A 25218-nucleotide genomic window follows, 5' to 3' on the forward strand; every position below is an offset into this window, starting at 1 on the left:
TCTTTAGAAGTCCCTTGTTGAAAAGTCTATTGGATGCAAGATCTTTAAATATTTGTAAGGCAGAGCCAGACAAATTCTTGATGGTCAAGGGGATGAAAGATTACTGGGGATATGCAGGAATGTAGAGTTCAGGTTAAAATCACATTAGACATGATTTTATTAAATGGTGGAGCAGGTCTGAAGGGACAAGTGGCCTATACGTTTTCTTTGTTTGGATATTTGCTTGTATTCAACCCCTTATTAAAAATCTATTTTCCTCTTCCTTAAATATTTGTATTCCAAGCCAAATTGTTGCAGTACAGCTACAACACTGGCATCTACACAATAATATTAACTTTGCTGTTAACAGTGCCGCTGGTAACAGAGCCAATATTAAGATCCTAGGGGTTGTCATTGGCCAGTAGCTGAACTAGATCAGCCACGTAAAGGTTCAGAATTCTCCGGCAAGAAACATACCTCCTGTCTTCACAGAGTCTGTCCAGCATTTAAAAGACACCAGTCAGGAGTGTGATACAATACTTTTCACTTGCCTCAATGAGTATAGCTCAAGTCCAAAGCATCTTGCTTGATCGGTACCCCATCCCATCACTTATAGCATTCATTTCCTTCACCATTGATACACAGTAGCAACAGTATGTACAATTTGCATGATGCAGTGTGGTGACTCAGTAAGTCTCCTTCAGCAGCACCTTCCAAATCTGTGAACTTCACTACCTGGAAGGACAAAATCAGCTGTTGTATGAGAATATCACCATCTGTAAGTTTCCCTTTATGTCTCACCCATTCTGACTTAGTCATGGAGATGTACAGCATGGAAACAGATCCTTCAGTCCAGTTTGTCCATGCTGACCAGATATCCTAACCTAATCTAATCCCATTTGCCAACACTTGGCCCATATTCCTCTAAACCCTTCCTATTCATATTCCCATACAGATGTCTTTTAAATGTTGTATTTGTACCAATCTCCACCACTTCCTCTGGCAGCTTATTCCATGCATGCACCGCCCTCTGTGTGAAAACATTTGGTCCCTTTTAAACCTTTCCCGTCTCACCTGAAACCTATGCCCTCTAGTTTTGGACTCTCCCACCCCGCTATTCATCTTGTATGTCCCTTGGAAATATTTTGCTATTTTTCAACTATTGCTAGGTCAAAATTCTGAAAGTCCATATCACCTTGGGTGTCCTTACACCCCAAGGACTTGCAACCATTTAAGATGATAGAAATATGTGCATTTGTTCATTTTTGGAAGGCAGAACAAAAGAACAATTGGTACTTTATAAATTTGGTATGATCTTTAACTTTTTTTAGTTAATCAAGAACCAAGCCTGAGATCAGGAGAGGAGTGGTTCTGATGGATTCTAAACTGAGTGTTCATGAGCAGCGTATTGCTAACTAAGTGCTGCTTGATAACATTTGATAGTATTGGCTAGCTCTGTTTTCCTTAATACCCAATACTGATTTTAAACATACTATTCTCTCTACAAACTGGATGTCAATTTAAACATATCTTTATCAGGACAATGGAGAGACCAAGGCCGGAAGGCATACACTGTACTGAAGGTGTCTGTGCAAATCTACGTGCAAGCTGCCTCTTTGTTTCAGATGACCTTATGGTCTTCAGTTGCCCTCTCCATCCCTTTCTTTTCACTCTCTGTTCCTTTCTTTATGTGGCCCTCGCTCTCCTTGCGCACATATTCTGCTGCCTTTCTGCACTCCATTATTTTTGTATTTCCTATTCTTGTCATACCTTTCTGACTTGCAGTCTCTCTCTCTCTCTTAGACATCTGTTCTGTGCACTTCACTTTCATGTCCAATACCTTCCTTGCTTTCTCACTGTTGCTTTCTCCCCTTTGAGAACGCCATTATCTATGTACTGTTCCAAGTTTTGTTTTCTTCCTCTGTAACTTTAGCTTGTTACCCAAATTGTGCAGTAGCTACTCCTCTTGGCCCAGTCTTGAGTTTCCAGATGGGTGAATATCTGTCATTCTGCAACATCTGATATCTAGGCTTTCAGATCAGTGTTTGACCATTTGGTAATTTTTGGTATAGAGAACCTAATTTTACATTTTCTGTTGCTCAAGTATTCTATATTCTTTCTCCCTCCTTACAGTTCTGTCAACCGAGTGGATGGCATTTGGTTCTTGAAAGGAAGTCTCCAAACTTCTTTGTGGCAGTTTTAACTGATATCAACTCAGAGAGGCATTATTGTGCATGCTTCACCTTTTGGGAAGCAGTTGAGAGTTCTCAGGTAAATATACCACTTAAAAATGTAATACTTCTCTTGCCAACCTGTATGGCAAGATGTGGACCTAGTGACTTTGTTGGTACACATGGGTAAATTTCCCATCCAGTTTTACAGTCAGGCTTCTGGATTACTTAGTACTTCATCTGTAACAGTTTTATCAAATATGTTAGATTAGATTCCAACCAGTAACTCACTGGTTTTCTGTTATTTTGTAAATAAAACTCCAAACTCCTTCATTAAGTTCCGGTAGATCTGTTTACAGCTACAGGGTTAGATTCCATATTGCAACTCACGTCGGTTACCAATATAATCTATACAAACTCCTCAAATTGCCAGATACCTGTTCTATGTAAGCTATGCAAACCCTTTTGCAAGCTTTGTATTTTGTGCTAATCTATGCTTGAATTGTTTCTCTAGCCCCAGAAGAACCATATTAATGGCATTGATGATGATGATGACTCTAAGTTTGCTCAGGCCCCGCAGTTATTTGCTCCGAAGAGTCTGGTTCTGGTGTCTCAGTTGGATCACACCGAGGTGTTCAGGGTAAGAGCCTAGTGGAAGAGGCGGGAAGTTGCATTTTTAATACAGTTTATGAAGTTCTGATACATTTTATTGTTTCAAGGGCAATACAAATTTCTTAAATGCAGTAAACATAATGTGGAGCAAATGTGGCAGTTGTTTTGATGAATGAAAAAATACCAGGAACAGATGAACATTGAATGACTGATCGATTTGTTATTCTTGTTGTAATAAGCACAACATTACTATCAATGCACATTAAATTTAGCAAACCTTCAAGTGCACTTCATAGAAGTATCATCATAAATACCTGACCTCCAATTATATTTTTTTGGCATGGTGTTGTGACAAAAAATTAAGTTAAACTTAAGGCGAGAGGTGAAAAATGTGACTACGGATGGAGAATTCCAGACCATTGGACTTGAATAGCTGTAGCATGGCTGCTCCAAGTGTGGCGATGTAAAGGGAATGCACAGTTAGGTCAGAATTGAAAGAATGCAAAGGTTATGGACCTTTGCAAGAGAAAGCTAGAGAAATGGGAGGCCATTCCTAAAACATGGAAAAACAATGAGGTATTTGGATTCAGGTCAGCAAATGTGACCGGTGGACCAACCAAACTTCAAGTTAGGATACAGAATTTCAGTTGTCCTTGTAGTTTATGAAAGATGGAAAATGAGATCTACCAGGAGAGCATCAGAATAGACAAACCTAGAGATGAAACAGTCGTTAATGAAGGTTTCAACACACATGAACTGTGTCTGGGATGGAAACGAGCTCTCTTCTCCATACCCAGACATAGAATTGTGTTTTGAATGCTGTTTATTGGGCCATTTGAAAGACTTTTACCTGTGACTGTGCCTGTAACAGCTTCCAGTGTCTATCTGTCTGTGTCCTGGCCTGGGATCAGGGAGGTGGTAAGAGAAGGCCAAGAGGTTTAGTACTTAATATTATGTAGCTGTCATAGTGATTGCCTTTATTTACCACTGCATGATATGGTGTGTGACCTCTAATCTCTTGGGATGTCTTATTTTTTTCTCTTGTGCAGAATTGTCTGGGGTTAATCTACACGATTTATATTGATAGCCTCAATTTTCCATTGGAGACAGTGATTGGAAATCTGCTAACTTGCACCATCCCAATCACAGGAGGATCTCAGGTCAGTCTGAGAGCAATGTTTTACTCTCACTTTCCATTCATAACTCCCTTTGGCGAGAGACCTGAGTGAAGGGGAGAAGAAACAATTGATTTGGATTAAAACTCAGAGTACATCTATGTGTAGTTGTCGATTCCCTTGAGTATTTGAATTTTCTTCCTTTATAAGAAGCACAGGTCAGTGTATGGTACATGTGCAAGTGCAGCTGCCAGTAGCTCAAAGCATCACTATTGTAATGTGAAGGCTGTGCACTATTCCAAGAGTGGATTAGGAGGTGGAAGTTTTCTAGGTAGTTATTTTATGATATCTGCCAGGCAATAAAAATGCTCTGCAGCATTAGAATACTCTGTCGTTATTTGTTTGTGAGCTGAAGATGTGTTTCAGCTAAAAACTGTTCCACCTCACCCAACCTCCAGTTATTTGCTATTCTCCCTATCATTTTCCATATCCTTTAATATCTGTCCAGATGATGAGGGACGAGAGCACCTTCGAAATAATTGTGCAAGTGCGTGAGAGATTGTGTTGATAGGGAAGGGGGAGAGAAAGTCAAAGCCTTCTAAATTAGAAGGGAAAACAGGGATCGGAAAGTAAAAGAAGCTGAGAGAAATGAGAAAAAAACTGAGCAGAAAGAAGCAGGAGAAAACAGATGAGCAAAATGCGATCAAAGGATAAAGAATGAACTGTGATCATACTGTGAACTGGGCAGGCACATGCCCTGTGTGACCTTAGTTAATGCTGCATTGGAAGTATGAAATATTCTGATCTACTGTGTATCTATCTTTGTTGCTACCCTAGACATTAAGGGAGGAAGGGTATAAACCTGTTTCTGTTTCAACTATCATTGTTAAAAATCTACATTGCTGTGTGGAGGGAGGTTGTCTGAGCTCTGGATAATGTGTCAGAAATAGAAGCTAAGGAAGGAGGAGCAATATGAGCCTGCTCTGCCATTAATAATATTACAGCTGACCATCCAACTCGATTCCTGCTTTTTCTCCAACCTTTAAGTCCCTTTAGCCCTTATAACTATATCTGACTCCTGGAAAACATTTAACATTTTGGCCATAACTCCTTTCTGTGGTGGAGAATTCTACAAACTCATCATTGGGTGAAGAAATTTCTCCTCATTTCAGTTTTAAATGGCCTACCCTGTATCTTTAGACTATGGCTCCTGGATACTGGACTTCCTGGTTATCTGGAACATTCTTCCTGCATTATGCTGTGTGGTTCAGTTAGAACTTCATAGGGTGGATCTCATAGAAACCTTACTTTCAAAACTTCAGTGAATATAGTCCTAACCTAGAGTGTCTCTTCATACATTGGACCTGCCATCTCAGGAATCAGTCTGGTAGAACCTTCATTGGACTCCTATAGCTGATTGTAAACGCAAATTTTCATTATTTCTGACTCCATAAACCACCTTAAGCTTGTTTGCTGTCAGGGATCACAAGGGTTACTGCAGTGCTGTCACATTTCATGGTCATCTCAGAATTTAGAATATTGTATCAAATTGGAAGCCCAGGAATATTTGCATGATATCGGGAAGTATTTTCATAGAATTCTGAATAAAATAGCACAGAAACAGTTGATATAGTCCAATCGGCCCAAGCTAATGTTAATGCTGCAGCTGAGGCTCCAATGTTTATCTACTTCATCTCGGTCTTCAATAGATTTTTCTGCTCCCTTTTCTTTCATGTATTCATTTAGTGTCTTTCTGAACAGATCAAAGTTAATTGCATTTGCACCTTCCATATGAAAACAAACCTCTCTGTTTTTCTAACATATTTATTAGTAAATGTCTTGTATTTATACCTTTTAGTTTTGGATATCCTTACGTAGAAAGGTCCTCTCTGCACCTATCCATTGCAAATGATTCAAAGTTTTAAGTAGACTGATTGGGTTGTGTCTTAAGTAACTTCTAAGTAAAAAAAAAGATGCCATTGGACTCTATTTCCTGATGGTTGTAATCTCTCAGTTCTGGTGGCATCCTTGTAAATCTTTTTTGTAATTTGTCCAGTAAAGATAAGACCAATCTTAAACGAGGAATCAAGCGGGCTAAAAGGCGTCATGAAATAGCTTTGGTGAGCAGAATTAAGGAGAATCCCAAAGCATTTTATTCTTATATAAGAAGCAAGCAGGTAACTAGAGAAAGGATTTGTCCACTAAAGGATAATGAAGGAAAGCTGTGTGTCGAACCTGAGAGAATGGGTGGCATTCTGAATGATTACTTTGCATCAGTGTTCACTGAGAAGAGGAACATAATGAATGTTGAGATAGAAGTTTGATTAGTCTCGATCATAAGTAGAGATGATGTGTTGGGTCTGCTCAAGGTTATTAAGATGGATAAATCCCCAGGACCAGATGGGATCTATTCCAGGTGGGGCCCTGACGGATATTTTTATGACATCCTTAAACACAGGTGAGGTGCCGGAGGACTGGAAAGTTGCTAATGTTGTACCCCTGTACAAGAAGGGTAATGGGTATATTCCGGGTAACTACAGACCAGTGAGCCTGATGTCAGTGGTGGGAAAGTTGCTGGAGAACGTACTGAGGGATAGGATCTATTTATAGTTAGAAAAGAATGGGCTTATCAGTAATAGACATCATGGTTTTGTGTGGGGGAGATTGTGCCATACCAACTTAAGAGAGTTCTTTGAGGAAGTGACCAAGTTGATAGATGAAGGAAGGGCTGTTGATATCATGTACATGGACTTTAGAAAGGCATTTGATAAGGTTCCCCATGGTAAACTAATAAAGAAAGTGAAGTCACATGCTGTGCAGGGGTTCAACCATAAAGAACTGGTTGAGTAACAGGAGACAGAGAGTGGTAGTTGAAGGGAGTTTCTAGAAAATTCTCAAAAGGTGACCAGTGGTGTTCCACAGGGATCAGAGCTTGGGCCACTGTTGTTTGTGATATACATAAATGATCTGGAAGAGGGCACTGTTGGTATGATCAGCAAGTTTGCAGATGACATGATTGCTATGTAAAAATGTGATAACATAGTGATAAAAATCCTGCGTCAAAGAAGAGCAAGATGTCGTGAGCTGAGTGGCCTGGGCAGAATCCAAACTGGGCTTCATTGAGTATGTTATTACAGAGCAGGTGCTGCTTGTTAACACTATTGAGGATTCATTTCATCACTCTGCTGATGATCAAGAGTAGACGAATGGAGTGATAATTGACTGAGTTGGATTTATCCTGCTTTTTATGTACGGGACATAGTTGGGCAATTTTCCACACAGTTGGGTGGATGCCAATGTTATAACAGCTTGGCTAGGGGAGTGGCAGATTCTTGTGCTCAAGTCTTCCATATTATTGTTGGAATGTTGTCAAAGCCCGTGGCTTTTGCAGTATCCAATATCTCTAACCATTTCTTGATATCATGTGGAATGAATCGAATTGGCCTTATCTCTTGTACTGACATGCTGGGCTCATCCATCATTGAGGATTGAGATATTTGTGGAGTTGCTTCCTCTCGTGAGTTGTTTAATTGTCCACACCATTCACAACTGGATGTGGCAGGACTGCAGAGCTGTGATCTGATCTTTTGGTTGTGGGAGTGCTTAGATCTGTCTATCACCTCATTAGCATGAAGGTAGTCCTGTTCGGTAACTTCAGGCTGACATCTCATTTTGAGGTATGCCTGCTGCTGGTCCTGGTATGCCCTCCTGCACTCTTCATTGCACCAGAGTTGATCCCCTGACTTGATGATAGTTGATTACAGATGGTGACTCAGTGGTCTCACAGCGCAAGGGACCCAGGTTCAATTCCAGCCTTGGGCGACTGTCTGGGTGGAGTTTGCACGTTCTCCCTGTTTCCTCCGGATGCTGTTGTTTCCTCCCACAGTCCAAAGATGTGCAGGTTAGGTGAATTGGCCATCCGAAATTGCCTATAGTGTTCAGGGATGTGTAGGTTAGATGCATTAGTCAGGGGAGACAGGTAGGGGAATGGGTCTGTTTGGGATACTATTCGGAGGTTTGTTGTGGACTTGTTGGGCCAAATGGCCCGTTTCCACACTGTAGGGATTCTATCATTCTATGGCTTTGGAATTTCAGAAGAGCGTTGACAAGTTGGTGGAGTGTGCAGATAGGTGGCAGTACTGATTTACAAGAATGTTTCCAGGAAGGAGAAACTTCAGCTATGAGGATAAATTGAAGAAGTTGGGACTGTTTTCCTGGAGAGAAAGCTGAGAGAAGATAGTTTTTTTTTAAATCATGAGAGGGCCGGGTAGCGGCATAGAGAGATGATGTTTCTACTTGGAAAAGAAAAATAGTGCGAGAGAATATAGATGTAAAGTGACGTACAAATGAAGTAAAGGTGATGAGGGAAAACGTTTTCACACATCAAGTACTTAGGGTGTGGAAAGCACGGCCTGGAAGTGCAATTTGTGGCATTTAGGAAGAAATGAGATATTAGGTGACATCAGATGTGCTGTAGCAATTCTGTGATCAGGTCAATTACATTTGCAAGCAAAATTTCACTGTTTCAAATTTCCAAATAAGGCAAAGTACTTACGTGCGAAGCAAATTATTTTCAGGCAAATAATATCTGCTGAGTCATTCAGATTCCACTTGATTGCAAAAGCAAAGTTCTGCAGATGATGGAAACAGAATTAAAACAAAAACTACTGTAAGTACTCATGCAGACACACTACAAGTAGGAGTAGGCATTGGGCTTTTCAAATTTTCAGCCATTCTATATGATTGTGGCTGATCCGACAGTGCCTTCAGCTCTACATTTCTGTGTAGTCCAAAACAGTTTCTTAATCTCTGACTCCAACACTCAGCAAAACAACCATGAGTGAGCTGGACAGAGTATTTAGGGAGAGGCTTTTTTTGGTTGTAAAAGGATCAAGAGTAAGAGGGCATCGATATAAAATGATCTGCAAAAGAACAAAGTATGATATGAGAGGAATATCACCACCTAAGATTCTTTTCCAGCATGCTGTCCAGGTTTTCCTTTGCATTAATCCTGTTAATCTCTTGGAAAAAGAGCAGCTTCCCCATCCATCTTCCTTAAAACAAATCTCTGGAATTGTACTCTTTCTAACTAATTTCTTTTCTTCAATTTTTCTGACTCATTGCTGCTTTCCAATCAATCATATGTAACGTTTGGGAGAAAGAGTGGTCAAGGTTAGAAAGAAAGAGCCATCAGATGAAAGCTAAAATTAAATGTAGAAAAGATTGTATAGTTTAAGGTAACTGTCAGGCAGGAAAATGTGAACAAGGTGGCAAAAAAGTGATATGTTTTGCAAAAAAAGAATAAATTGTGAAAATGTGTTGCATGTATAGTGATTATGATAGACAATAAAGTGGTGTCAAAGTTAATGTGGATCCTTTAAAAACTGTATAAAATTGCAAATGAAAATAAGGAATTGACCAATCCCCTTGAGATTTGATGGTTTCTATCTCAGGACTTTAAAGAAAGGTGACAAAATTGCAGATATTTGACTCCTAAGCTTCCAAAGTTCTTTCTCTTCAGAAATTATCCCTCCAGGTTGGAAAACTGAAAAGATAGCTCTGATAGTTTAAAAAAATTGAGGGGAGAAATCAGGAAGTTGTAAACCTCTTTGTTAGAACTATTGTGGAATATTAATGGAATCTGTAAGAGCAGAGTGACGGGGCACTTAGTGAATTTTGTTGATTAAGGAACCTCAAAATGGATTTGCAAAAGTTCAGTTATGTCTCTCAAACAATTAAAATTTTGAGAAAGTGCCAGAAGTTTACAAATCACTGGTTGAGCCTCGTATAGTTCACCAATGCCTTTTAAAGCATGGAAATGTGCTATTCTTGCCTGGCTAATATGTGACTTCAGATCCATGGTAATATGGTTGAGCTCAACTACCTTCAGGGCAATCGGTGATGGGCAATAACTGCTGGCCTAGTCAGCAATGCTCAGATCCCATGAACAATTGAAAGAAAAATAGTGTTGTGGACAATTCTGGGCACAGTACTTCAGGAAAATGTAGAGGCCTTAGGATACAGAGGACGTTTGCCAGAATGTCGCTGGACTAGAAAAGAGAATCAGTTATGAGAAGTTGGAAGCTGTTATAACAGAACATGTTGAGTTGACTTAGAGGTTATTAAGATGATGAGACATTTTGACAAAAGGTACAGAGAAAATTTGTTCCCTTTCATGAATGGATCAATATACAGAAATCATAGTTTGAAATTAACATTATTAACAAAAGGTCAATAGGGGTGATATGACAAAAGAATTGTCACTTAATATTGTTGAGATCTGAAATTTTGTACCTGAAAAGATGGATGAAGTTGATATCATAAGGTATTTTAAAAAGAGCTGGACATAAAATTGAGCACGAGGAGCTTTCTGGATGATGGGCAAAGTGGAGAGATGGGATGAAGTTATTGCAATAAGCCATCATCCATGTCTTCCTCTGATTCTGCATTACCCTTTGAAACTGTACCATTTCGTTTATATTCTTCCTATTAAGTATATGACACCCCACACTACTTCTGTATTAAATTTAATTTGCCATATGTCCAATTCACCAATCTTAAATACTGTAGAGATTTGTTACTTTCTCCTGCATTGTATTTTGCTTCAGACCCTCTCTGATTTGCAAGTTTTGAAAACATTACCCTGTGTGGTCCTGGTCATAAATGTACTTCACAAACAGCAATGGTTATAATATCCACTGTGGGGAATACCACTGTATACTTCCCTTCAGTCTGAGAAACAATCCTCCATCACTATGATCTACTTTTCATCCCTTAGCCAATTTAATAACCACGCTACCGCTATTCTTTTAATTTGGTCAATTCTAATGTACTTTTGCTCGCTGAGCTGAAAGGTTCATTTTCAGACATATCGTCACCATACAAGGTATCACATCAGTGAGCCTTCAGTGAAGCATTGATGTTAGTGACCCGCTGTCTATTTGTGTTTCGGTTTCCTTGGGTTGGTGATGTCAGTTCCTGTTCTTTTTCTCAGAGGGTGGGAAGCGGGGTCCAAGTTGATGTGTTTGTTGTTAGAGTTGTGGTGGGCGGCACAGTGGCACAGTGGTTAGCATGCTGCCTCACAGCGCCTGAGACCTGGGTTCAATTCCCGACTCAGGCGACAGACTGTGTGGAGTTTGCACGTTCTCCCCATGTCTGCATGGGTTTCCTCTGGGTGCTCCGGTTTCCTCCCACAGTCCAAAGATGTGCGGGTCAGGTGAATTGGCCATGCTAAATTGCCTGTAGTGTTAGGTAAGGGGTAAATTTAGGGGTATGGGTGGGTTGCGCTTCGGCGGGTTGGTGTGGACTTGTTGGGCCGAAGGGCCTATTTCCACACTGTAAGTAATCTAATCTAATCTAAGTTCTGGTTGGAATGCCATGCGTCTAGGAATTCTTGTGCGAGTCTTTGTTCGGCTTGTCCTAGCACAGATCTGTTGTCCCAGTTTGAAGTGGTGTCCTTCCTCATCTGTATGTAAGGATACTTGTGAGAGTGGGTCATGTTTTTTTGTGGCTAGTTGATGTTCATGTATCCTGGTGGCTAGTTTTCTGCCTGTTTGTCCAATGTAGTGTTTGTTACAGTTTTTACAAGGTATTTTGTAAACTACATTAGTTTTGCTTGTCTGTATAGGGTCTTCTAAGTTCATTAACTGCTGTTTTAGTGTGTTGGTGGATTTGTGGGCTATCATGATGCCAAGGGCTCTGAGTAGTCTGGCAGTCATTTCCATGATGTCTTTGATGTAGGGGAGTGTAGGTAGGGTTTCTGGATGTGCTTTTCTGCTTGTTTGACAGACAATTGTACAGTGTATTCAAAAAGAACAGTTACCCAATGAACACAGTCTGCCAGTTTCTCAGCAACAAACCTAAACAAGCAGACAAAACACGTCCAGAAACCCCAGCCACTCACCCCTGCATCAAAGACATTTCGGAAATGACTGCCAGACTACTCAGACCCCTTGGCATCATGGTAGCCCACAAACCCACCAACACACTAAAACAGCAGCCAATGAACTTGAAAAACCACATACTGACAACAAGCAAAACCAATGTCATTTACAAAATATTATGCAAAAACTGTAACAAACACTGCATTGGACAGACAGGCAGAAAACCAGCCACCAAGATACATGAACATCAACTCACCACAAGTATCCTTACATACAGATGAGGAAGGACACCACTTCGACTGGGACTACACATCCATCCTAGGACAAGCCAAATAAAGACTCACATGAGAATACCTAAATGCTTGTCATTCCAATCAGAACTCTAACAACAAACACATTGACTTGGACTCTGTTTACCACCCTCTGAGAAAAAGAACAGGAACTGACATCATCACAGGAACTGACATCACCAACCCAAGGAAACCTAAACACACAAATAGAAAGACGGTCACGAACATCAGTGCTTCAGAAGAGATGGTTGTTAGATTGTCTCTTATTGCAGATGGCCATTAACTGGGTTTGGACAAATATTTCTTGCCAAAGTCCTGTATATCGATATGAATTGTTATGTTAGACGCAAACCTTTTCCTTACATATCCTTAAATCAAACCACATAGGTGAATTTTAGAAAAATGTAGTAAAAATATACAAAAGCAGGGGATGTTAGCTAAGTTAATTTTGAGAGTTTGAAAGATTCTTGCTCGCCAAAATTATCAAGGAATATGGAGGCAAAGCAGATGAATGGAATTTGGATGTAGATCAGCAATCAGCTTATTTACTGTTGAAACTGGTTCAAGAAGCAGAATGTCCCCAACTCTCTCTCTCTCTAGCCCCCTCCTCATTCCTCTCCTCTGCTTGTGCACCCTCTCACTTACACCCCCTCCCCAATATTAAAGGATTAGATAAATAAGTTGATCAGTAGAAGAATCAAGGGTGATGGGATAAGGACAGGAAGGTGAATGTGAGGAATGTCAGATCAACAATGTTCCTCTTGAATGATGAAGCAGGCTTGAAGGGCTGAATGAAATACTCCTGTTCTTATTTCTTATGGTCTCTCTAACTCTTAAATTTGATGTTCTGTTCCATTCAATGAGGAAAGTTCAATCTGTTGCTACATCTAGTTGAATCAAACCAGCTCAGTGTTTGTCAAATATTCTCTCACAATTCCTGCTTATTTACCTTCTCAGAGAACCATCTCACTGGGAGCAGGAGATCGTCAGGTGATACAGACCCCTATTAGTGATGCTCTGCCTATCAGCGGCTGTAGTGTTGCACTGTTACTCAAGCAGCTTGGTATGTATCTGAATTTTATGTGTATTATTAGGCTGTATCAGTCTGGCTGCTGAATAGGATCATGATGCTGTCTGGGTTTTTAATATTCTCAAATTCCATTGATGCTGGCTGCAACCACCTGCAAAATGCTGTTAACTAATTTCTACAGTGTGAAAAGAAACTGTTGGAAATATTCGGGTTAGGCATCGGCTGTGGTGAAAGAAACTAAGTCAATGTTTTAGGTTGGTAATGCTCTGTCAAGTCTTCAGTTTGATGCATGACTTCAGTTTCTCCCACCACAGATGTTGCCAGGTCTGTTGAATATTTCCAATATTTTCTGTTTTTATTTTAGATTTTCAGCATTCACAATACTCTTTCATTAATTTCCATAACTTGCTTCAACTAAATGAGTTAAAGAAGGTCCAATCAGTTAATTCTACAGCTTTGATTGTACTACTCATGCTTTAGTCATATCATACTGTCATATCAACATGATCCGAAGGGGTATCAGGTCACTGGTGTTGATTGTTCAGTTGACAAGTTGCACAGGATTGAAACTGTTCAGTTACTGTCAGCCACTTCACTGGGGATCCTTTCTTTTGCTCTTCAACCAAGGGGGTCTCTGCCTGGGAATGGAGCTCAGAACCTCTGAAGGCATTCAATTCTCCCCTTCCAACCTCTTTCTCTGCAACCACCCCTATATTTCTCTTTTCCTTGGTTTCTCTGCCCTGCCAGTTATGGAGGGAATGGATAATAAAGTTGGAAGGTGAGGCATTGAAGATGTTTTGTCTTGGGTTTTTTTAGAACTAAAATGTTGGAGCTGTGTCCATTCAGACAAGTGAGGAGTGATCTGTCATAATCCTGGAAGGTATCTTTTAGATGATGGAAAAGCCTGGGCAAGTGAATCACTCGCTGATTACCCATCACTTTAAAATTGTAGTTTATATTGTCTTTCCTCATTCTTCATTCATAATGCATCCCTTTGCTCCCGTGCACTTAATTTCATCTGGCCTGCGTCTGCCTCTTTCTCTAATGCAGTATTATAGGGATCATTCAGATCTTTGTGTCTATGCTTGTTCTTAAATGATCCACCCTATTAGTCCCTTTTGCCTGTTACTTCAAAAAGTCCAGAGCTTGCTTTATCCAGTTTCCTTTCGAAAGTTATTACAGAATCCATTCCTCCATTCTTTAAGGCAGTACATTCTAAATTACTGCATTTTATTTTCATGTCTTTTGTTCTTTTGCTGTGTGCATACAATTCTTCCATTGGAAGCATTTTCTCTTCTTTATCCTCTTGAAACCTCTGAATGCTTGAATATCTCCTCCAAATCTTTTCAGATTTCTCTGGTCTAAGGAGACCAAGCCTAACCTTTCCAGTAATGCCAGGTATTATCATATTTATCACATTTGCACCTTTCATGTTAGCTCTATTGTTTGTGTTACATTCAAGTTCAGGTCACAAGTGTACCCAAAATAAAAATTGGCTTTCATATTAACCCATGGGGAACACTCTTACTCACTTACTGCCTGTCCAAAAGCAGCCATTCAGAATAACCACCTACAAACAAATCAGGGTGTTAGAAACTCTTAAGGAACACAGTCCCTTTGGTGAGGAAGTAAGTTGACTTTTCATGAACTTAAGAGATTTTACAAATAAGTATTGAGCTCAGGTAAATGGGGAAGATGGACAAACAGGAAGGTCTATGATGTGGTGAAAGCAGGTATTCACTACAATGTTTGTTTATTGTTTTTGCCACATTTGGATCCAAACTGCCACTGTCCCTTTAATGTTTGCTCTGCTTACCCCGAGCTTGTCCACATAGTAATGACAGTGTGATGAGAAATGTTTCTTCAGAAGTATTGGAGCTAAGGTATCTCATTTATTTTAGCTTTATTGTACAAATGGAGCTTAGAATGCTGTTTCCTATTTGAGCAAATTTACCTTGTTCCCTTTGTTTTGGCTGAATTGGAAGTTTGATGGTTAGGGGAGCTGAATTTCAAAAATGTTGATTTTTCAGGCCGCCATATCTTGGTTTGTGTTTGTTTGATTTGTTTCGCAGACCGTATAAATGAGTATTTCTGGTTATCCTTGAACATCATAGAGACTGCTGAATTTGCATTTGATGTTGCTTTGTAGTAAATTTGTAAAATGGTGCTGTTCTACCTTTATAGTTCCTCTAATAGGTGCAGTAACTTTGGCAGCGGGACACTGCTCTTCGTTGTTGATATATAGCAGATACAATCAGATACTCAAAGTTCAAAATAGGAACTCTTCTTACAAAATCAGACATGTACTCTATATTCACAGCAATGTATATTATAACGGTTCTAACCTGCTGAGAGTAAGATATATTCTCATATGTGTTAATTGTCTTTTCATAGTTTTCAACCTTGTAATTTGTTTTCTTTATTCTTTGTTACCTTTTACTAGGTATAAACAATGTACTGGAGCTTTTCTGTGCTGCCCTAACCGAACACAAGATTCTGTTCCTGTCATCCAGTTACCAGAGACTGACAGAGGCCTGTCGAGCTCTTCTTGCTCTCATGTTCCCTCTAAAATACAGGTAACTAGGGGAAGACCAATGCATTTAGAGGATGCAGTTGTATTCAGGATGCAGATACTACATCATTCAGAGAAACTAGTATATTAAAGATTTCGTGGGTGTTTGTGTGATATAGCTGAACTGTTTGAGCAGATAAAATTGAGTTTCCAGTCATGTGAATATTGTATAGTGACAAGTGCTTTGCAAGCATCTCTCTGATACTGTGTTAAAGGCCATAAAGTTCAAAAGAACATGTCAGTTTTTTTGTTTTTGCTGAGGGAGATGGGGAAAGGAAATGTTTCGTGGAGTTTGGGAAGGAGGAAATGGGAGGGTGGGGCGGTGAGAACACTGGAAGTGCGAGGCTGACTTGGATTATGGGCTCAGTCGTGGAGGTGGTTTGTGGGAATGTTTGTTTCTTCTGGGATTATCATGAACGAACCTTTGCCTTGTGTTCTGATAGTTTTACATATATCCCAATTTTACCGGCTCAACTTCTTGAAGTGCTGAGCAGTCCCACGCCTTTCATCATTGGAATCCACTCCTCCTTCCGAGCAGATATGCAGGACCTGGTGAGTGCACTTTATAATGCCATCTATTTAGTCATACCTTGTCCACTGAGAGTTCCACCACTCTCTGAAATATTTGTTTGCAATCTAAAGTTAGTGAATATTATTTTCAATTGTACTACTCATGTATTTTTAATACTGACATGCAGTTGAGAGAAAAATTTTGGGGTTGGGAGAGAATAGTGAAGTAGGTAAGGACATGTATAGGTAAAGGAGGATAGGGAAAGTTGGAGGAGCATTTGGGCGCCTGGGTATGTGCAAAATGTGCACCTCTGGGTGAATCTTAATGTGGGTAGGATGGTAGATGAGACTGTCGTGAGAGAGTTGGGGATGAGGCATATGTTTGTGTGTATAGAGAGGAGGAGACAGATGTTGTTGAGGTTTTTTTTTATAAATGCTTTTCTTCCCCCCTGTAGTTGGACGTGATTGTGGCTGATCTGGATGGCGGCACAGTTGTGATTCCAGAGTGCATCCACATTTCGGTCCTGCCAGAACCTTACCTCCTCCAAACTCAAACAACACTTTCCATGGTAAGAAATGTTTAACTGGATCAGACTGTTGATGGATGCTGTAATGTGGAATATTGTTGCACAGAACCTGTGGACATGATTGGGCATCTTCTCCAGTTGTGTTGAGATATTGTGCAATTTTAAATTAAGAAGTGGAGAAAATCAAAGGTGAACGTCTGCGTTGCTGAGAAGAAGTAATTACTGAATTGCTGGCTGCCTATTTTGGTTGAGTCAATAATAGTATCTGCAGGGAAATTACAGCAAAATACCAGCACTGTGGAGTAGTAGAATGAAGGATTTCAGTTACCCAAAACCTGGAACACTGGGAGTGTAAGGGGCAAGTATGTGTCCTGTCCAACAAAGAAGGAAGCATTGTTGGGTCTGGTCCTGGGAAATGAGGTGGGCCAAGTAGATCAAAGTGTCATGGGGTAAACATTTAGAAGGCAATGTTCATTGTATCAGAATGGTTATGGAGAGTAACATGCAAGTAGGTCTGGGAAGGCAGAAGGTGTTCAGAAGGAGTGAATGAGGGATGCCCATTTACCTAGAATTGTAGAGCATTACTGAGGGGCTCTTAGGTAGAGTAGACCGCTATATATCCAAAGCCTGAGGCTGTTTCTTTCAGTAGTGTGATCGTGAGGTTGTTCTAGAAATCGTAAAGTGCTTCCTGGTCATAACTGACAGGCCGAAATGTACCCACTGAGTGTTGAAGGGCCAATTGTGAGAACTTGTTCCATCACCCAAAGGGTCAATATTTCAGAGGACGCCTCTGATTTCAGATTTAAAGCTAATTGTCGAAAGGAGCAACATGATGGCTCAGTGGTTAGCACTGCTGCCTCTCATTGTTAGGTACCCAGGTTTGATTCCACCCTGGGGTGGCTGTCTGTGTGGAGTTTGCGCATTCTCCCTGTGTCTGCTTCCTGTGTAGGTTTCCTCCCACAGTCCAAAGATGCGTTGGTTAGGTGGATTGACTATGGGAAGTGCAGGGTTACAGGGATAAGGTAGGGGGCATGGGTTGAGTAAGATGCTCTTCGGAGGGTCGGTATGCATTCGAAGGGTCGAAGGGCCAAATGGCCTGCTTCAACATTGTAGGAATTCTATCTATTCTATGAACCAAAGTTCTTATGCCATAGTGGGTTATGCAAAAAGTGCCCATAAAATGGGGAATGGGCAGAAGGCAGCCATCTGACCCATTGTATTGGTGCTTGGCTAATTGTCCTAAGGAGCAGTCACATAATTTAAAATCAGGGTTTAGCGAAGTATTCAAAAAGGGAAATGATCAACTACAGGATAATCGAGAAAGAGCCAGGAGAGTGACACCCTGGAGCAGGGCCTTTGGCGGTTGGCGGCATCATGGCTTGTTACTGTTCGATATGTGGCAGTGGCAGGGGCATGGATCAGGATTTTGGCTGTTAGAGATTAAGCTCAGTGCAGGAAGAGCAAGTCCAGCATGGTGGTCAGGGATGGTTCCCAGCGTCTGCCTTAGCGGTGATAGCAGACAGCCCAAAGTTGTCTGGAGTGCAGGCCAAAGCAGAGAAGATTGAGCCCTGATAAGGATTGCGAGCCCAGCATGGCTAAGCACTTGTTAACAATACGATTGTCTTTAATTTTATTTCTTTACTTTTCTACTTAATACTAAGAAGGGCTGTAATGTTTATTTTTTAACTTTGTTTCTTTAGTTTTCTATTTTGTACCTAAGCTTTTGCACCTAGATACCTTTGTACCCAAGATGGTCCTGGGAATGGTTACACTGTGCACTTTTCACTCTACTCATATACTTAAACACAGAAGTACATGTGACAATAAAATTTAATTTTAATCAAGAGAAAACTATTAGCACAAAGTGGCCTTTAATGGTCCAAGAACAGAGTTGGCAGGATTTATTGGAATAAGATTGGTGAGAAAAACATGAACTTAACAATGGGCTGCCTTCAAAGGCCAAATGTTTTAGGTACTATTAAGCTTTCTTGCCTCAAATGGGGAAGTTAGATCAAACTGAGTGAACAAAATGGGGCAGATGAGAGCTCCCTGGATGAAGAGGAGGTAAAATGAACATTCGAAGGAAAATTAGTGCTTCAGGCAAGTGTAAGACATAAAATACAAATGAGAATCAACAGGAATTCTGAAGGTTTTGGGGAGGTGAAAAGACAATTAAAAGAAGCAAAGAGGGACAAAAGTAGCAGCTACAGTAAAGGAAATTTCAGAAGTCTTCAATAGGCACATAAATAGCAAAAGAATGGTTAAAGAGGGAATAGGGTCAGTCAGACGCCAAAAAGGGGACTTCTCCATGGAGCCAGAGAGGCTGCCTGAGGCATTAAATAAATACTTTACATCCATCTTTACAAAACAGTAGTTGCTACCTGTGCCATGCTGACAGAGAAGGAAGCTCTTGTCACTAGAAGGTTCAAAATTATTCAGGAAATAAATCTTGGATGATTTGTTGGCCCTTAAGGTTAACAAGGCAATGGGACGAGAGAGAACTAGCCATTTGCATACAGAACTGGCTCGAAGGTTGAAGACAGAGGGTAGTGCTTGGGGGTTGTTTTTCAGACTGGAGGCCTGTGACCAGTAGCATGCCACAGGGATTGGTGGTGGGTCCGCTACTTTTTGTCATTTATATAAATGATTTGGATCTGAACATAGGAGGTACAGTTAGTAGTTTGCAGGTGACACCTAAATTGGAGGTGTAGTGGACAATGAACAAGGCTACCTCAGATTACAACGGGATCTTGGTCAGCTGGGCCAATGGGCTGAGGAGTGGCAGATGGAGTTAATTTAGAAAAATGTGAGGTGCTGCATTTTAGGAGAGCAAATCTTAGCAGGACTTATACATTTAATGGTAAGGGCCTAGGGAGTGTTATTGAACAAAGAGACCTTGGAGGGCAGGTTCGTAGCTCCTTGAAAGTAGAGTCATAGATAGATAAGATAGTGAAGAAGGTGTTATGCTTTCCTTTTTGTCAGAGCATTGAGTATAGGAGTTGGGAGGTCATGTTGCGGCTGTACAGGATGTTGGTCTCTATATGTACATTTCTATGACTCCAAGTGAGTGTAGGAATTGTGGGGGCAATGGAACCTTTGTCTTCTCTGAACTTTGGAACATAGGAATAGACGTAAGCTATTCAGCCTCTCAAGTCAGTTTCATCGTTCAATGAGATCATGGTTGATCTGTGGCCTAAATCTACATGTTATCTGTTGGCCCGTATCCTGTAATATTTAAATTTGAGGTAGACATATTTTAGTTAAAGTTAACAACTGATTCAGCATCTATTGTTGTTAGTGGAAATCTACGCCAAAAATCTACTATCCTTTTGTGTATAGAAGTGCTACCTAACATCTCTTCTGAACAGTCTGGTCCTAATGTTTCAGACTATGTCCCCTAGTTTGAGTATCCTCAAACAGTGGAAAAGTTTATCATTATCTATCCTGTTGTTTTCTGTTAATATCTTGTAGACTTTAATCAGATCACTCCATAATGACTAACATTCTAGAGAAGATAGGCCTAATTAATGTACTTTCTTCATAAAAGAATTCATGAAGCCCATGAATTCTTGTAAACTTATATTGTACCTCCTTCCAGGGCCAATGTATCCTTACTAAGGTGTGGTGCCCAGATCTGCTTACAGTACTCCGCGTAGGGTTTTGTATAACTGCACCATAACTGCTGCATCTTTGGACTCTAGTTCTCTTGTTAGGACAATCAGGATTCCATTAGATTTCCTCACTATTTTCTGCATCTGTTCATGGCATTTTTAAGATCGATGCACCTGAACCCTCAAGTCTCTTTGGACATCCACTAGGTATTTAGCTATCGAGAAAGTACCCTCATCTATCCTTTCCCAGTCCAAAATAGATAACCTCACACTTGCTTACATTGAACTCCATCTGCCACAATTTTGCTCATTCACTCAGTCTATCAGTATCCCTTTATAATTTTATGCTATCATCTGCATTTCTACAATGCCCCGCCTAACCTTGTGTCGTCGTCATATTTGGAAAAACGATGTTCCCCGCTATTATCCAAAGCATTAATAAACTGTAAATAATTGAGGCCCCAATACAGATTCTGATGTTATACTACTGGTCACATCCTGCCAGTTTCACAGTAAAGCTAATTCATGTCCATTTGTTCATTCATGTGAGTTCCTATTCATAATGAGTGCCTATTCATTATTCCTACTTTCAGTAGTTTGCCACTCAACCAATTCCCCAGTCATGTCAGCATCTTGCCCTCATTTCTATGGGCTTCCATCTTAGTTAACAGTATCTTATACAGGACTGTAGAGGGACTCTCGGAAGGCATTCCATGTCCATTACCTTAGTCATCTCATCAAAGAATTCAATGAGGTTTGTCAGGCGTGACCTTACCTATCATGAATCCATACTGGCTTTCCCTGATTAATTGAAAAATTAAGCTACCCTATTCTTGATTATAAGAGTCAAACAATTTCTCCTCTACAGATGTTAGGCTCATGGGTCTGTAATTCCCTGATTTTCCTCTTTTGCTGTTCTTAAAAAACAGAGTGGTATGCAATTTACCAATCCAAAGGGACAACTCTTGTGTCTGGGGAGCTCTGAACGTTTATAGTTAGGCTGTCTATAATGTGTTCCCTTATTTCCTTTAACACCCTCTGTTGGAAATTGTCAGGTACTGGGAATTTATCTCTCTTTAATTTCATTAATTTTCTTATTACTGATGTTTTAATTAGGTTAGTTTTATTTTGTGCATGTTCCCAATCTATTCTTCATATCCTTGGGGCATCCAGCAAGCTATCCTCTTTTGCTGCTGTGAATACTGAGGCAAAGTAATTACTCAACATCAACAGATGTTGAAACTCATCAGGTCTGGCAGCATCTGTGGGAAGAAAGCAGAGTTAACGTCTAGTCTGGTGTCTCTTTATTAGTCATCGGACCTGAAATATTAACTCTGCTTTTTTTCCCCACAGATGCTGCCAGACCTGAATTTCTCCAGCAATTTCTGTTTTTGTTTCAGATCTGCAGCGTCCATTATTTTTGTTTTATTTTAATTATTCAAAATGTCTGCCATTTTCCATAACCACTGACAATGTTGCCACTTTCGGTCTTCAGTGGGCCCTTGTTGTTCCTCACCACTCTCACTCTCTTTTTGCAACGATAAAATTTCTTATTGATTTTCATGTCCCTGGCATAATCCCTCTTATTAGCTCTTTTAAGCTACTTTATAATCCTTGGTCTTTGTATCTTTCCCATTCAGCAGGATCTGTGTTGTTTTTTGCATTTTTGTAAGTCTTTTTGTTTAGTTATATGTTGTCTGTTATCTCTTCAGTTGTCTGTGGCTGTTTTTCAATGAAGTGGAGCTTTTCCTTCACGAGTCTAAACTGGTTTTATATTGTGTTAAATTTTTTTCACATCTCCACTGTCCTTCAGTTGTTTTACCTGTTCACGGATTTTTCCCTTTAACTGTCTCATCTCGCTAAAGCCAGCCTTGCATAAATCTGAAACTCAAGTAGCTGATTCATGCTTTTCGTTTTGAAATGCTAGATTGATCTCCATCATATTATGATCACTATTCGATAAATGTTCATGCATATTTCGGTGACTAACTAAATCCAACTCATTACTTGTTACTAAGTCCATTGTTGCTTGTCCCCTTGTTGCATCTAGGATATACTGTTGGAGGAAACTATCCTGGACACACTCTAGAAATTCACTGTCTTTCTGATAGATTAGGAGAGCAGATAAGCATCTATGTTAAAGTTAAAATTAAAATCCCCTGTTGATAATACTTTGCCTTTGCTGCACACTTTGCTCATTTCTTCATTCATGCATTCTAGCACTTCACAGCTGCTACCACGGGATCTGTGCACAACATCTATTACAGTTTTTTGATGCTTTACTGTTCCTCAGTTCCCCCCATACTGTTTCTACTGAATGATTTCCCCTCATTATATCCCCCCTCTCACCTTTTGTTTCAAATCAATACAACTAATCCACGTCTTTGTATTTTTCCCTGCCCATCCTATAAAACTTATAACCTGGCATATTGAGTTACTAATCCTGACCAACCTCCAGCCATATCTTGGTAATGGCTAGAATATCATAATCTTCTGTCTGAATTTCTGTCTGCAGCTCATTTAATTTATTCCTTATACTCCATTGCATTCGTATATAGAACTGTTATTTGGGTCATATGCTGTACCTGTTCTTCAGCACTGATGTTTTATTCACACGTTCATTATTTTTCTCTTCCAATTTAATCATGTGCATCTTCTAGTTTTGCTATTACCTGCTGTATCTAAAGTAGGACTCCTGACAGTTTCTTTACTCTTTCGTGTTAGTTGATTTTGAAACTGGATTGATTTCTCCAAGCATTCCCTCATCCCCAGTTTTGTAGTTTAGCCCTTGTGACCACCCTGTCTTCCGTGAGGACATTGGTCTCAGGTCAGTTTAGGTAGAGCTGTGTCCCAAAAGTACAGTTCTTTCCTGTTCTAATACTGGTGCTAGTGCCCTGTGAAAGGCAACATCTCTTTCCTGCACCATGTCTTTAATCACACTTTTACATCTCTATATCCCAATTTGCACGTGGCTCGGGTAATAATCCAGAGATTATAACTCTTGAATTTCTGTTCTTTAAATTTGTTCCTAATTTCTGAAGTTCCCTGAACATGACCTCTTGCCTACTCTTGCTTATGTTGTTGGTCCTAATATAGCCATCAACGAATGGATCCTTCTCCTTTCTCTCCACTATCTTTTTAGGTTGGTTCAGCAAGTCCCTTACCTTGGCACCAGGCGAACAATACGCAATGGGGGACTTTCAATACTACTTACAAGTGATGCTATGTGTAATCCTAATTATTATTCATTGCAACTTTTTGTTTTGCTTCTCTGACTTGAATGGTCTCCATGGTTGATTCGCCTATCCTCCCAACAGTCCTTTTTCTCATCACCACAGGTAGCAGGTACCTCATGCCTGTTGAACATTGTCAGCTGCTGAGGCTCCTGCAGTGGGCATGAGGCAGAAGACTAGAGAATTGCAGACATTATGGCGTTGTTCAAGAAAGGTTGAATGGGTTGGTTTTTCCACTACATACCAGTCAATTATAGTTTGGCGGGGAAACTTCTGGAAACGATCATTCAGGATAGAATTAATAGTCATATGGAAAAGGCATGTTAATTATGATGAATCAGCACTGATTTCTAAAGCAGAAATTGTGTTTAGCTATCTTGAGTTTTTTTGAAGAGGTAGCAGAAAGGGTTAATGAGAGCAACACTGTTGATGTGATATACTTGGATTGAAGGAAGTTATGGATCATGGTATAATGGACAGTAGCAGTGTGAATGCAAACTTGGACCCTCTGAGAAAAAGAACCGGAGCTGACATTGTCAACCCAAGGAAACTTAAACACACCATAGAAAGCAGGTCATAACTCCAGTGCTTCACTTAGAGGCTCACTGATGATGTTACCTAGTATGGTGATGAAACATCTGAAAATGAAACTTCTAGATCAGCGAGCAAACTTTGTTTGAGTTTTACTCTCTCTAGTTTATATTCAGTTAAAGAATTATTGAATGTTATGAGAAAAGAATTCCAGTTATTAAGGAGTAAGTGAACATTTCTTGGATCCTGCTGAAAGCTATTTGCGTTTTCCAGTGACCTCAGAATTAAGTGTCTCCAATAGAATGCCTCATTCGATAATTCTGTAAAGACCTATACTCATTGTTGAAATTTATTAATTAGAATTAGAATTCCTGCAGTGTGGAAACAGGCCCTTTGGCCCAACAAATCCACACTGAACCTCCGAAGAGTAACCCACACAGACCCATTCCCTTACTACTCAGCATTTACTCCTGACTAATGCACGTAACCTACACATCCCTGCACATTATGGGCAATTTAGCATTGCCAATTCACCTAACCTGTATATCTTTGGATTGTGGGAGGAAACCGGACCACCTGGAGGAAACCCACGCAGACACGGAGAGAATGCCCTGAGACTGGAATCGAACCTGGGTCTCCGGTGCTGTGAGGCAGCAGTGCTAACCACTGAGCCATCATGCTCAAACTGGCAAATGACAACTTTTATTTTCTTTCTAATTTATGTTTTAACTGTGTGTGTGTGTGTGTGTGTGTGTGTGTGTGTGTGTGTGTGTGTGTGAGAGAGAGAGAGAAAATGAGAGACAGGGGGTTATGACCAAAAGGTTGTGTTAAAATCATAGGACTTAATTAGATTACCTTGTTTAGTTTTGCACTGCTAAAGTTGCAGAATTAATAAATTGTTCATTTCTGTTTAAGTTGTATACTTGGTGTCTGATAGCTGTTATTCTTAAAATCTGGTTAGGAACAGTTGGGCAATTTTGAGGATCATTGAATATTTTAACTTCACTGTGTTGTGAATCCAGTGATAAAGAGTTAATTTAGTTTGGCTTACTGTCCCTGTCGTAACAATAGAAATCTGTTCTAACTGTGTCAGCAACTGCTCCCACAATGGACAATGGATCTTTATAATGAAAAGCGTTGGGAGGATTTGCGGC

General features: G+C 40.1%; 1 protein-coding gene across 5 annotated transcripts in view; it reads left to right on the plus strand.

Moving 5' to 3' along the window:
* sbf1 (SET binding factor 1) overlaps positions 1–25218 on the plus strand; it is a 168578-nt gene that overhangs the window by 79120 nt on the left and 64240 nt on the right. For 4 of the 5 annotated variants that reach the window (XM_060842780.1, XM_060842781.1, XM_060842782.1 and 1 more), the window contains exons 3-9: positions 2113–2250; positions 2665–2790; positions 3812–3922; positions 13008–13113; positions 15524–15656; positions 16096–16204; positions 16618–16731. In XM_060842780.1, the coding sequence (XP_060698763.1) occupies positions 2113–2250; positions 2665–2790; positions 3812–3922; positions 13008–13113; positions 15524–15656; positions 16096–16204; positions 16618–16731 (837 nt within the window). The remainder of the gene's footprint in view (positions 1–2112; positions 2251–2664; positions 2791–3811; positions 3923–13007; positions 13114–15523; positions 15657–16095; positions 16205–16617; positions 16732–25218) is intronic. The other variant, XM_060842783.1, reaches the window with a different exon arrangement.

The sequence above is a fragment of the Hemiscyllium ocellatum genome, chromosome 23 (genome assembly GCF_020745735.1).
Source record: "Hemiscyllium ocellatum isolate sHemOce1 chromosome 23, sHemOce1.pat.X.cur, whole genome shotgun sequence".
Classification (NCBI taxonomy): domain Eukaryota; kingdom Metazoa; phylum Chordata; class Chondrichthyes; order Orectolobiformes; family Hemiscylliidae; genus Hemiscyllium; species Hemiscyllium ocellatum.